The sequence below is a fragment of the Toxorhynchites rutilus genome, chromosome 1 (assembly GCF_029784135.1).
Source record: "Toxorhynchites rutilus septentrionalis strain SRP chromosome 1, ASM2978413v1, whole genome shotgun sequence".
Classification (NCBI taxonomy): domain Eukaryota; kingdom Metazoa; phylum Arthropoda; class Insecta; order Diptera; family Culicidae; genus Toxorhynchites; species Toxorhynchites rutilus.
In genome coordinates, this window is record NC_073744.1 from 133,538,594 (window position 1) to 133,550,617 (window position 12,024).

At 41.8% G+C, this 12,024-nt stretch overlaps 1 protein-coding gene across 1 annotated transcript in view; it reads left to right on the forward strand.

The window, feature by feature from the left end:
- The window catches only part of LOC129762932 (pituitary homeobox homolog Ptx1), a 149,687-nt gene that overhangs the window by 21,388 nt on the left and 116,275 nt on the right, over positions 1-12,024 (forward strand). Inside the window, exon 2 of the mRNA XM_055761563.1 lies at positions 6,735-7,359. Within this exon, the coding sequence (XP_055617538.1) occupies positions 6,978-7,359 (382 nt within the window). The 5' untranslated portion in view covers positions 6,735-6,977. The remainder of the gene's footprint in view (positions 1-6,734; positions 7,360-12,024) is intronic.

The window sequence follows — 12,024 nt, forward strand, 5'->3', positions numbered from 1 at the left end:
TATCTCATACAGTATCGATCAAACAATCAATACTCGTTGTCAAAGTGACACTTCACACTGATAAAATACTTTGTTTTTGTTGGTTTCTGAATTTACAGGGTGTTAACAATAGAAATCAACAATGATTAAATTCCCTACTGTCACCAATTGGACCGTTTGAAGCTAGCGGTTGACTAGAAACGGCTAGGATTGGCCAAGAGAAGAGGTGTTGTGTTTCATCAGGACAACGCAAGGCCACACAAGTCTGCAGTGATTCGCCAGAAACTCCGAGAACTTGGTTGAGCAATTTGAATGCATCCACCATATAGTCTGGACCTGGCACCAAGCGAATACCCCCTTTTTCTTGTATTGCAAAACTACCTGCGTGATTAGAAATTGCGTTCAAGAGAAGATTTGTGATGGTTGTGGATTCTAAATGAACTACGACTGATTAAAAAATTAAAATTGATTACCATGAACATTGTTATCTTAGATAGCTGTCACCATACATTCAAAGTTTCAAAAAAAAAAAATCGTAGAGAGTCGAGACAGAGACCGGTTGATTTGACGTGAAATCGCTCCCTATTACTAATAGTGTGCTGCTATAATCTATCTATCTGTGGTCGACATTGATTGCGTCTCGATCAAAGCTGCGAAGAAAATCGGAAACTTATTGTCTATTGTTAAGCGTTTTTCGACTTAAGAAATATAATTTTCTGGGGAGTCACGAGTTGGAATCATCTCAACTAATTCAGTTGATTAAATCACTGTCAATTTGCTCGTTCAGTAGGAAGCTTAGCCATTCGATTTCAACACCGGCAACATATTCTGTTTCCGCGATCGTTGTTTAATTTTTGTCGCCAAATTTCACCGGGGGTGGAAATTGAGCGAAAAACAAACTTTCTTCGATCCAGGTCGTGTGGTACTCCGCTTAAAGAACACATCGCGCGTTGAAAACGTTTACCATTTCCCGTAACGAAGAAGCACGGCAATCTTCTTCAGTACATATTTTCCCAAACCCTCTACCCCCGTGCCATTCCACCTCACCTGCCCCCACCTGATCTTGATGGCAAATATACGATTTCCCTCCGCCTCGAAGGATTGTGTTGTGTATATGCGCACTTCATCGTTTTCCCCACTTCCAGACGAGGACGCGGCGGCAAAGGCAGGGGACAAAACTTGTCACTCGGGGTAAAATCGAAGGAAAAAATAAACTTTCTCCCGTCCCGGAGCCCCCATTTTCCCGATTTCAATTCATTTGGCCTGCGCAACTATAGTGCCATCTTCTGGTGGCCCGCCACCATTGCTTCCTTTTACCCATAAAACCAGATCGAAACAGATGGAAACACACACACACACACACATACACACACACACATACACAGGACAGCCAGAGTGGTTGGAGGAAAACTAACAGCATCCGTGCCAGAACCAGTCCCAGTCGGTAATGGAGAAGTAAAATCATTGCGAACCGATGAAGACGACGATTTTCCACACACCCTCTTGCCGCGAAGAAAATGAAAATGGATTTTTTTTGTGTTTGCCCCAGAACACAGTACAATACGATATACAATACCACCAGTCCCGTAATCGATCGGGTGACCTATCTGGGCGCGGGTTGGGGGTTGGCTGGTGTAGCCTGGCCCGAGTTGTTTTCGGATTTGCCATCTTATTTTCCCTATAAGCTTTGCGGGAGGTGATTGAATGCGTTAGGTTAGTTTGGGTTTGCTGTCCCTTCGTAGGGGGAAAAGGACATGTTTTTACTCTTTTTCGAATTGAAGAGTAAATTTGGGGGACATTTTTTTCGGGGGGAATTTAAATTCAACAATGAATGTATCAGAAAGGTTCATGTTGTATTCTCTGATTGTATTTTTCCATTCCCTAATGTTGAATACTGTACAAGCCTCGTTTATTTTTGAAAATAATAATCTAAAAGCTCAGGCGATGGTTTCTGGAGATTGGAATCCTTCGTTCAATAGTTCAATTGTGGATCCATCAAAGAATACATTTTTCCACCATGAGCACAAATTGAACTGCTTGAAACAGTTTATTGTTCACTTTTCGTATAAAAACCTCCCCAAGATACTATCACTTGATCGTTACGACCCACCGTCGTAACATACTTCACCAACAGACTGTCCTCCATTACACCCCCGTAAATTCGATGTAATCTGAGCGCGGAGCGAAGGACGCACCCTGAGTACAGTTTATGCACCGAAACCCTAACCTTTTCAGCTCTGCCCATGACACCACCGCACAACTGTGAAGATTTCGCTCCCCATTGTGCCAGGGGGGAGGGGGTTAGGGTTTCCATCTCGCTCTTCCTTATGTTGTCATCCCTTAACGACAGTAACATCGGCCATAACTCTCAACTCGTGGAACACTTCCTTCGGTGGCGAGCGGTGCCGTCGGTTCGGCCAAGGAATACCATCTGAGGGCGTGAGGAGAGGGGTATAGAGAGGTAACGCACTCTCCAAAAAACCGGGCGAATAAAAACAGATCATAACCATAAACTATATCTAATAAAGTTTATAAGCTTTTTTGCGTGTTCATCTCAGCCAGCCCCCAAACTGTGCCGAAGACGGCAGACAGCCGGTGTTGCCAGTTTCGTTCCATTTCGATCGGTGTTAAGGCAACATCTAAATATGGCTCTAATTTTTTTCATTGAGAAGCAGGAGTCTCAACGCGATCACGGTCATTCAAACAAGAACATAAAACGTGAGTGATTACAAATCTCGCGTAACTTTTGAAAAGGTCCAATGTAACATTTTCGTCAACTCGAGAAAAATGAAGTTGAAGACCCGAACATTATTCTGCGAATTATCTTAAAAGGTATCGATCTTTATCACTACTTTTACCACGAGCAGTCAATAATAACTCTGAAAAACCAATCGTAATAGTTGTTCCGTGATTTGAGCTTAAATTTGAAGCCTCGGAGCGAAAAATGTTAAATTGGACGTTTTGACTGCCCCTGTTTGCACATTGGACATATTACGTTTCACGATAAGAATTTGAAACTAACTACTGAAGAACAATCGAAACTTCAGCATTTCATTCTAAAGACCGATTATTATTGTCATCACTCGTTGAATTGCACTGACATAGATAACAACACCTGAAAGAAACAAAAACTCAAAACGACCGAAGTACGACTTCGTGTTGTTTTGATTGCTTTGTTACTTCGGACGTTTCGAGCGTCGGAGGAAAGAGGCGTCTGAAGTAACAGCCGAGTGCTTAAAATCCGAATCTGTACATTGGATATTTTTTGCATCGGCGATTAAAAGATGAAGAAGATAGATACGTGAACGATTGTTTTTATAATGCATTCAATGATTGAAAAATATTAGCGTGCATCCATTAACTCGATTTGTTTACATTTGTTACATAGGACCTTTTCAAAAGTTACGCGAGAATTCATCTTTTTGCACCAAATATAAGGAGAGTATCGTCAAGTAGCATGTGTACACTAGCGTGCCAATGAATGTATGGGAAAAAAACGACCCTAAAATTTTAAAAAGTTACGCTATACAAAATGTTCACCATCTCGAAAAAACACCCTATGCCAAAATTTCAGCTCAATGTGGCGCAAAGCGGTCAAAGTTTGAGGGAAATCGGGGTTTTCGAAATTTTTTCTTATGCCAAATGTTTTGAAATTGCATGGAACGTCGAGATCTAGTGACATCTCGAAATTTTTTTTTTTTTCAAAAATCGACTCTGGGACTAAGTTTTTTTTTCATCAAATACGAAACGAAAGTATGGTTTAGGGTGCCAATAATAATAGTTATCTTGATTTTTCATTCGGATCTTGCTACGAAATGTTGATTTGCACGATAATATACCCTATGCAAAATATTAGCTCATCCGGACTTGAGGGAGAGTGGCGCAAAGCGATCAAAGTTTGAGTTTTTTGAAAACCGAAAAATCACCGGAAATCGGTTTTTTTTTTGACGTGGGACTACGTCTAACCGGAGTATATGGGGGGGTAAAATGAAAACCTAAACACAGAACATGCAGGAAAATATGAAAGATTCCGAATGCTTATAACTCGAACATTTCTTACTGGATCGGAAAGATGTTTGCATCAATTGATGGGGAATATTTCTACGCTTCTATCGCAATTAATAAAATGTTATTTTTCATTAGATAAACAGTTGAACAACGGTAAAATGTTAAGCGTTATCTAAACACCCTAACTGCCTCATTTTGATTGGCCCGATCTACGGTTTTCCTAACACAGCCATCAAAACCAAGAAACCTTGGGGAAACCGGCATTGTAAATTCATGAAAGTATGGAAACTTTTGTTCTCACCGAAATGTGTTCCCTAGCACAGACTTCAAAACCAAGCAGCGTTGGAGAGATCTCTCCATGCATCGCAAATACATGGTTGTCGGGGGTATTTTTGTTTCGACTGAAATGTGTTTCCCTAACACAGACTTCTAATCCATGGAGCGTGGGGAAATCGGCATTGCAAATACATGAAAGTCGGGGGCATTTTTGTTCCGACTGAAATGTGTTTGCCTCTATCACAGACTTCAAAACCAAGATGTCTAGGGAAATCGGCTCAGCAAATAAATGCAAACTGCGAGTACTTTTGTACTCGCTTGCCTTTGTGCAAGTGCCTGAAGTTCATCAAATCAAGCAAATTCGCGGTTCGAGAAAAACGTACACTTGAGAGATGCAAACTTCAGAAGTAAACGTAAAATATGTTTAATGGTTCTTCCTTTCATAAATTTTGTCCAAGGCATCATACCAAACGTAAAAGGTTAATGACAGCCTTTGCTTGTAACGAAGAACATAATCTATCACAATGCATGAATTGACCATATATGGAATTATATAATATTTTTACTCACAAAGCAAATATATTGAATTCAATTGAATTCGGTAATTGTTTCATTCTATAAAAATTTAATCAATACAAACGAATGATTGGTACGCTAAGGTAGTCCCACGTCAACCTTGCGGTTATATCATAGATCTAACCCACCCTTTTTTTTAAATTGATGCCAATGTCTTAAAATTGCATGACACGTTGAGCTTTACAGCTATCCTAAAGATACATTTTTTCCCAGAGTCCCAGGCCGATTTTTGACAAAAAATTTTTTCGAGATGACACTGAATGCAGTTTTAAGACATTTGGCATCAAAATTTATTTTTCGGAAACCATGTTTCCCTTTACCTCAAACTTTGACCGCTTTGCGCCACCTTAGTCTGATTGAGCTGATATTTTGCATAGGGTGTTTTTACGAGGTGGTGCACATTTTTTATGGAGTAACTCTTTGAAATTCGAGATGACAATTTGCAATGGCACCCTAGTGTACACTCAATTTTGTGATTGACTGTGAATGAATCATTCCGGAATATTTTCTTGAGAAAATGTATAACATATGCAATGGTAGGATGGCAACACTCCCGATTTCAGCCATCCGCCTGTCAGACTGTCATGGCGGGAGAACAGACCGTTTCAACTCTCCTCCCCCCGTCCCCAAAAAGCATTCTGCATGTGGCGTTTTTTTTTGAACCCGTCGAACCGCTGGCTGCTGCTTCCTGGTCTAAACGAAGATGGTAGTAAAAAGCATTAAAATTATGTTTTCGCACACACATTTTCCCCTCTTTTTGTTTTTTCCCTGTTTTTTTCTTCTCCACTCTCATACACAAATGAGTGTATGTGTTTTGCATCGTGTTGGTTTTGTCTGTGGGGTTGCGGGTGCGAGTGCGGGTGGCGTCAAAAAAAAAAGGCTGTGGCATATTCATCTTTCGTTGTTCTTTTTTTTTCGCGCAAATACACACACACACCCGAAAGGACTGGCTTTTGTTTCGAGCTGCTGAGGGGGAGAAGAAAGAAAAATGAGTTCTAGAGTTTTTTTTTATCACATGTGCTTCATTTTTATTTTATTCGATATTTATATGGATGGCAGAGTGCAAATAAATAATGTTGGAGATGCTGTTGGGATGCTGGCAGTTGGTGGAAGAATATTTTCGTGGATACTTATGTCAATAAAGACTTGAAAGTTTATTGAATATGAAGAATGCCGTAAATGGGGCCATATTTCTTCGGAAATGGGTGGAAACTGTAAAAGTTGCTTGATGCGCTGAACGAATGGGGGGAATTTAGGCTTAGTGTGATGAGTATTGATTGTCAAACTTTGCTAGTAGTGGCACAGTTTAGCTTCGACCTTGTGATGCACGGTCTTTGCGCTGTAATTTATATCGCCTTCTGTTGATTTACGCTTCTGTTTCCTGGAGAGGTCATTTTTCACTGCCACACGAGCTTACGCGACGTCAGAAGATGGCCACACGAATTTGGAAGGTAGGATTTTTGCTGTGTGTTTCAACCGCAATAATTTTCCGAAGGAACGCGCATTGGGGATTAACATTTTCCATCTGCTTCCGCGCGCTTCCAAAACCCGTCCAGTTTCAGAAGGCCTTCACACGATATCTTCTCGCTCTTAGTGTCCCGCTCCACCAAAACGGGTCGGAGACAGGCATTTCCATTTTAATTTATTTAAATCTTTTCACTCGAGGCGCTTTTCTGGTGCTTCGCTTTTGCTTTGTCAGTTTTATTTTTAATTAAAGTTAATCCCTGCGATTTGATGTGTTCCTCTGGCTCGGGTTCGGCTGGTTTGGGTCAAGCGCACGCGTTCGTGATTCGAAATTATTTAAGACGTTTTGCTTTCCAGCACTTTGGGAAGTCAACTTCGAACGACTGTCTATTAATGGATCTTTTTCGATTTTTTTTTCTAATGTATTCCAGATTCACCGAAGCACTGACAGGAACAGCAGCACGTGGTTGGAAGCGCGCAAGCAGTGTTGATTGGGGGATTTCAGGGGAGATCCTCGAGGCGTGTCGGCAAACGGTATTCGCTGGTGAAGCAGCGAAACTTTTTGGGAACCCCGGTAATAGAAAACAGTCAAAACGATTTATCTCCGGCCGTACAAGGACATCTTCCCGGGCGGTGGCCATAACCAGTTAAGCTCGTTATATCCACAGTCCGTGATGGAGCGCGGTGGCGGTGGAGCCGGGAACGGCAACGGCGGACTTGACTCGATGGCCGACGCCAGCGGGTTATGTCTGCAGGATCTAGTCGGGAACGGAGGCGGTGGAGGAGGGGGCGGAGGTGGTGGTAATAACGGAACCAATGGTTCCGCAGACCATCATCTGCACCACAACCATAACAGCCACAACCACCACGGCTCGCTGCACGATTCCGTGTCCGCCGGTGGGGTCAGCGTGAGTTCGGCGCTGACCAGTCTTATGAGTCCGGGCATTAACAGCGGACTCGGTCATCTACACCACGGAACACCGGATCTCGGGGGACACCATCACCATCACCAGCATCCGTCGTCGGTGCTGCACGAGCCGCTGGAGAAGCTGAAATGTAAGTATCGCGAAAACCACTGTTCTGCGTTTAAAACTGTGTGTGTTCGGAATAAATTACGAAACGTAACCAAACGCTATCTTCAACACGTATCTCTCTGTGTGTCATCATTTGTCTCAATAAACCTGTCATAAAAATGTGATAAATTTTGCATACACCAGCTGTTGCTGTTCCTCGAGTGGTCCCCAGTCCCGAAAACCGCGCTCTACCACTGATCGGAAGCACAATTCATCCCACTGTCAAGGGCTGGTCACGCTCAATCTGGAACGCGATTATTTGTCATTGTGTGGGCTCGAGCACTTGAACCTCCCGCTTCCGAACCTCGCTCGGAAGGAGTCACAATTTTTGAAGCATTTCACGGCTAATTGAGCACCCCTCGGATCGAGACACAAGACAAACGGCAAAAGAATGTGTCGCCTGGAAGATAATCATAAATAAACAAATTTCTCTGTTCGCCTTTTCCATGCACGAAGATACCTTCGCTGAGGGAACCGAAATTGAGCAATTTGTTTTCCGACAGGATATCATCCCGCTCCGTAGCCCTCCGCGCTTGCCGCAGCTATCCGTTCGACGTGATATTTTTTAATCTCTCATTCCCTTCGGTTTTTACCCATTTCCCTTTCGGCATTAGGGTGTCGATTTAATCCTAGGGAGGGTGACTTCTGTGTAGTTTCGCACCCCTACATCCAGGGGTGTCCGATATCGACCGACCGAAGAATCGTAATCTAATTGAGCGCTATTATGTCGGCGTAATTTGTTTAATTGTGATAACACAATGCGATTACATCATCATCTGTGCGCATCCTCATCCTTGTTCCCCCCCTCCCCTGGCTGGCAGGCAAATCGGTTAATTATTATTGGATTATGGCAGCAAGTGACGCGACCGCGGAAGCGTCGAGGAAGGTTTTGGTTCTTGAACAGACCATTCATTGATTCGATTTTAGCATTACAGTGTGGAAATATAGATTCGGTATACCACAACATGTCATGTTTAAGAAATGTTTTTCTTCGGAACTAAGTTATTTACTAAACTGAAATTATTGGGCATGTCACGTTATTATAAAAAAAAGTGGATAGGTCTGGGCCTAGGGGCACGGACGGGATCTTGACATAGAACTGTGATTGTGAGTAGTAATTGCATTCGAAAAGAGTTTTTCATTGCTCAAAATCTGTATTTTTGGTACATCATCAAATGGTAGCACTGAAAAATATGCGTGAGTGTACCCACTCGAACCTCTAAATCAGCAGCCTGTTTAATTCATTAATTGCATTTTGACGTAGGACTACGTCTTTCATTTCTATACCGGGGTGTAAAATCAAAGTTTCGAAAACGAAAGCGTTACGCCGGAGACCGAGATTTTGAGCGTTAATAGCTCCTAAACAACTGAACGAAATGGTATGATAAACACTTCATTCGAAAGATAAAATGTCTACGCGTTATATACTTGTTACTTTTTCATCCAAAAACTTGTTTCAATAGCCTTAAAATTGCTTTCCAAACAGGCTATTGAAATCACCAATCAGTATATAAGCGAGCGCCGCTCGGAAATCCCCTCTCATTCTTTGTGTGGACACCGACTGGACAACATCGTTGCTGGACGAGCTGGACGGCGAGGGACCTAGCGCCTTTCTCAAGACAATGAGGGTGCAGGTCTAGTGCAGGAGTTAGAGTAGAGTTGTCCAAGGGCCTTACTCAAGGATAGAGACGAATGAACTGAAAAGTTTAAAGTCTCTATAATACAAAACCAAACCAAACCAAATCCACTCAGTTATAATTGAACAGCGATTGGAGCATGTTGTCGCTGTTGTGGTGAAACTAACGTCGTTTATCATGAAAGCGCTGATGAACGGTGTCACCAAGAGCCTGTTTGTGCACCTTAGGCCAGAAGGGAATCCATCAGGAGGAGAGTGATGCCACAAAGGGTTCCGGTTGAGACATCGGAGCAGCCGCCACATACACACATACACGCGCGGAACTCTCGTTGCAATCATCGTTGCTGAAAAATAATCTGCCAGTTCCCCTGGGAATTGAAAAATACATTCATGCGAAAGAGTGTATTTGAATGTTTTCTATCTATATAACACTGTAACCAAATACATTTGGTTTTGTGATTTTTCAATCAATCGCAATTAACAGGAAAGCTTCTGAATATTATTTTTCCCCATCAGTAGAAAATTTTCGTATCAAATATTGGATGCATAACATGAGAAACGGAATATTTTTCACATCGCGAAAATCATGTAATTTTCGAGCGATTATTTCCTTTCACTCATATAATGCTGCGACCAAGTACATTTCGTTTTGGATTTTTCAATCAAGTGCGATCAACGTAAGACCACGTATTTCGGCAATTTATTAGAGGTGCAATGAATTTTTAGGAATTCCCGCTCTACGCTCACTGGCAAACGATGTTTACTCAACAATTTCTCAAACGAGAAATGGGTGTTGTGAGAAAGGATTAGCGAACGCAAAAACGACAAACGGGAGAAAGAGATGTTTGTAGGTTGAAAGGAAATTGGCTGAAAACATCTTCATTTTATCATTCGAATAATGTGATTATCATACCACTTCTTTTTGCCAGAAAGAGATTAATAATGCTCAAAGGAGGAATCGAATCCTCCGAGGAAATACCCAGCGCAAATTAGAATCGGCTATCGATTGCGCCATTTGTACACAAATAATTTTATGATGCAGTTTCATCAAAGTGATTTCTTCGATATGGAGAAATATTCACTACATCATGTCATGTATTTCATATTCTTCAGTATGAAATCCATATCCATGGCACCTATCGGTATCGAATTATCATCGACGCTCCTTTCAGTTCGGCCTGCAGAAAACTTTTCTGAACTCTAATCCATCCAATTTGGAGCCCTGAAAAGGGCCGTTGATTATATGCTAAGGTAATAGCACGCTCTCCTCGGATACGATGGGGCAGCTGGATGTCCTTGGGCATAATGTGACGCACTTTGCGTGGATAGCACACAAGTTGATATCTTCGAATAGGCCTCCATAACCGCAGAACTTTGACGAGTAAGTCAGTTTTGAAGTCCTGAGCAATTCCACGAACCAAACGCTTCAAAGGTAGCTTGCGGATCAGCAATTCGGTCGAATTCTGATAGCGACAAATTTCACGCAAAGTTCCCGGTCAATAGCGATGTGGCTTTTTCACACTTCCTGCGGCTGGTGCGCTTATCCGAGCTGCTTTCGTGGTCCCTTACCACCGAAAGACTAACGAGCTGTCTGCTTGGTCCCGATGAAACGAGTCCTCACGGTGCGAGAGTAGAGTAAGAAATGAACGAAAGCAAAGGAAGCGTCATATTATAAACCATAACAGTATAGAATGTAAACCCCACCCTCTTTATTATATTCGTAGTTTATCCTGAGAGAGAAACGAATAACATCGAAGTAAGTATCCAGTAATGTATTTGAATTCGGACACTTTGCGATACATTCAATATCATACCGCAGCCACAACATTTTGTGCATGTTGAATTAATGCGTTTGATTAGTAACTATCAAGTAACTATCAGTAACTATATTAGTAACTACTAATCGCATAAATTCAACATGAAATAAATGTTATGGCTGTGGTATGATATCGAATGTAATGCAAAGTGTCCGGATTCAAAAGCATTACTGTAAAAGAGAGTTAACTCGACTGAACATTTTTCAGTATAATTGGAAGAGTACAGCATAATACATAGACGTGAGTGTGAGCTTCCCCATCTTACATTCCAACAAGATTAATGGATTTCCAAGTGAGCGCGCTACATACGGATACGAATGATTTCAATAACCTGTTTTCAAAGCTTTTATTAAGCTATTGAAACAATTTTTCGAGTCAATAAATCGTAACCATATAACTCTTGGACATTTTATCTTTTGTATGAAATGATTATCATACTGTTCCGTTGATCCGAAGCAGAATGAATCACGCTTAAAGAAAGAATGGATTTTTTCTTGGAATTTACTCAGCAAAAATAATGCCCTTTCCCAACAATTAAAAACGACAAACGGCAAACAGTTTCATCAAAGTGATTTCTTCGATATGGGGATATATTCACAACATCATGTCATATATTTCATATTCTTCATTATGAAAACCATATCCACGTAAGCAGCTCGGATAAGCGCACCAGCCGCATTAAGCGTGAAGAATCCACATCGCTATCGACCGGGAACTTTGCGTGAAATTCGTCGCTATTAGAAGTTGACCGAATTGCTGATCTGCAAGCTACCTTTGCAGCGTTTGGTTCGTGGAATTGCTCAGGACTTTAAACCGACTGGCGCTTCCAAAGTTCCGCGGTTATGTCACTGCAGGAGGCCCATTCGAAGATACCAATTTATGTGCTATCCACGCAAAACGCGTCACATCATACCCAAGGACATTCAGCGGCCCTTTTCAGGGACACCAAATTTGATGGATTAGAGTTCAGGAAAGTTTTTGCAGGCCGTACTGAAAGGAGTATTTAGAGAAAATTGTGATGTCGAAGATAATTCGATACAGATGGGTGCCATTGACTATGGATTTGACAATGAAGAATACGAATTTGGTGATAGTTTGTGATATAAAATTATTTGTGTACGAATTCTTTGTGCAATCGATAGTCGATTCTAAATTGCGCTGGATATTTCCTCGGAGGATTCGATTCCTCCTTTGA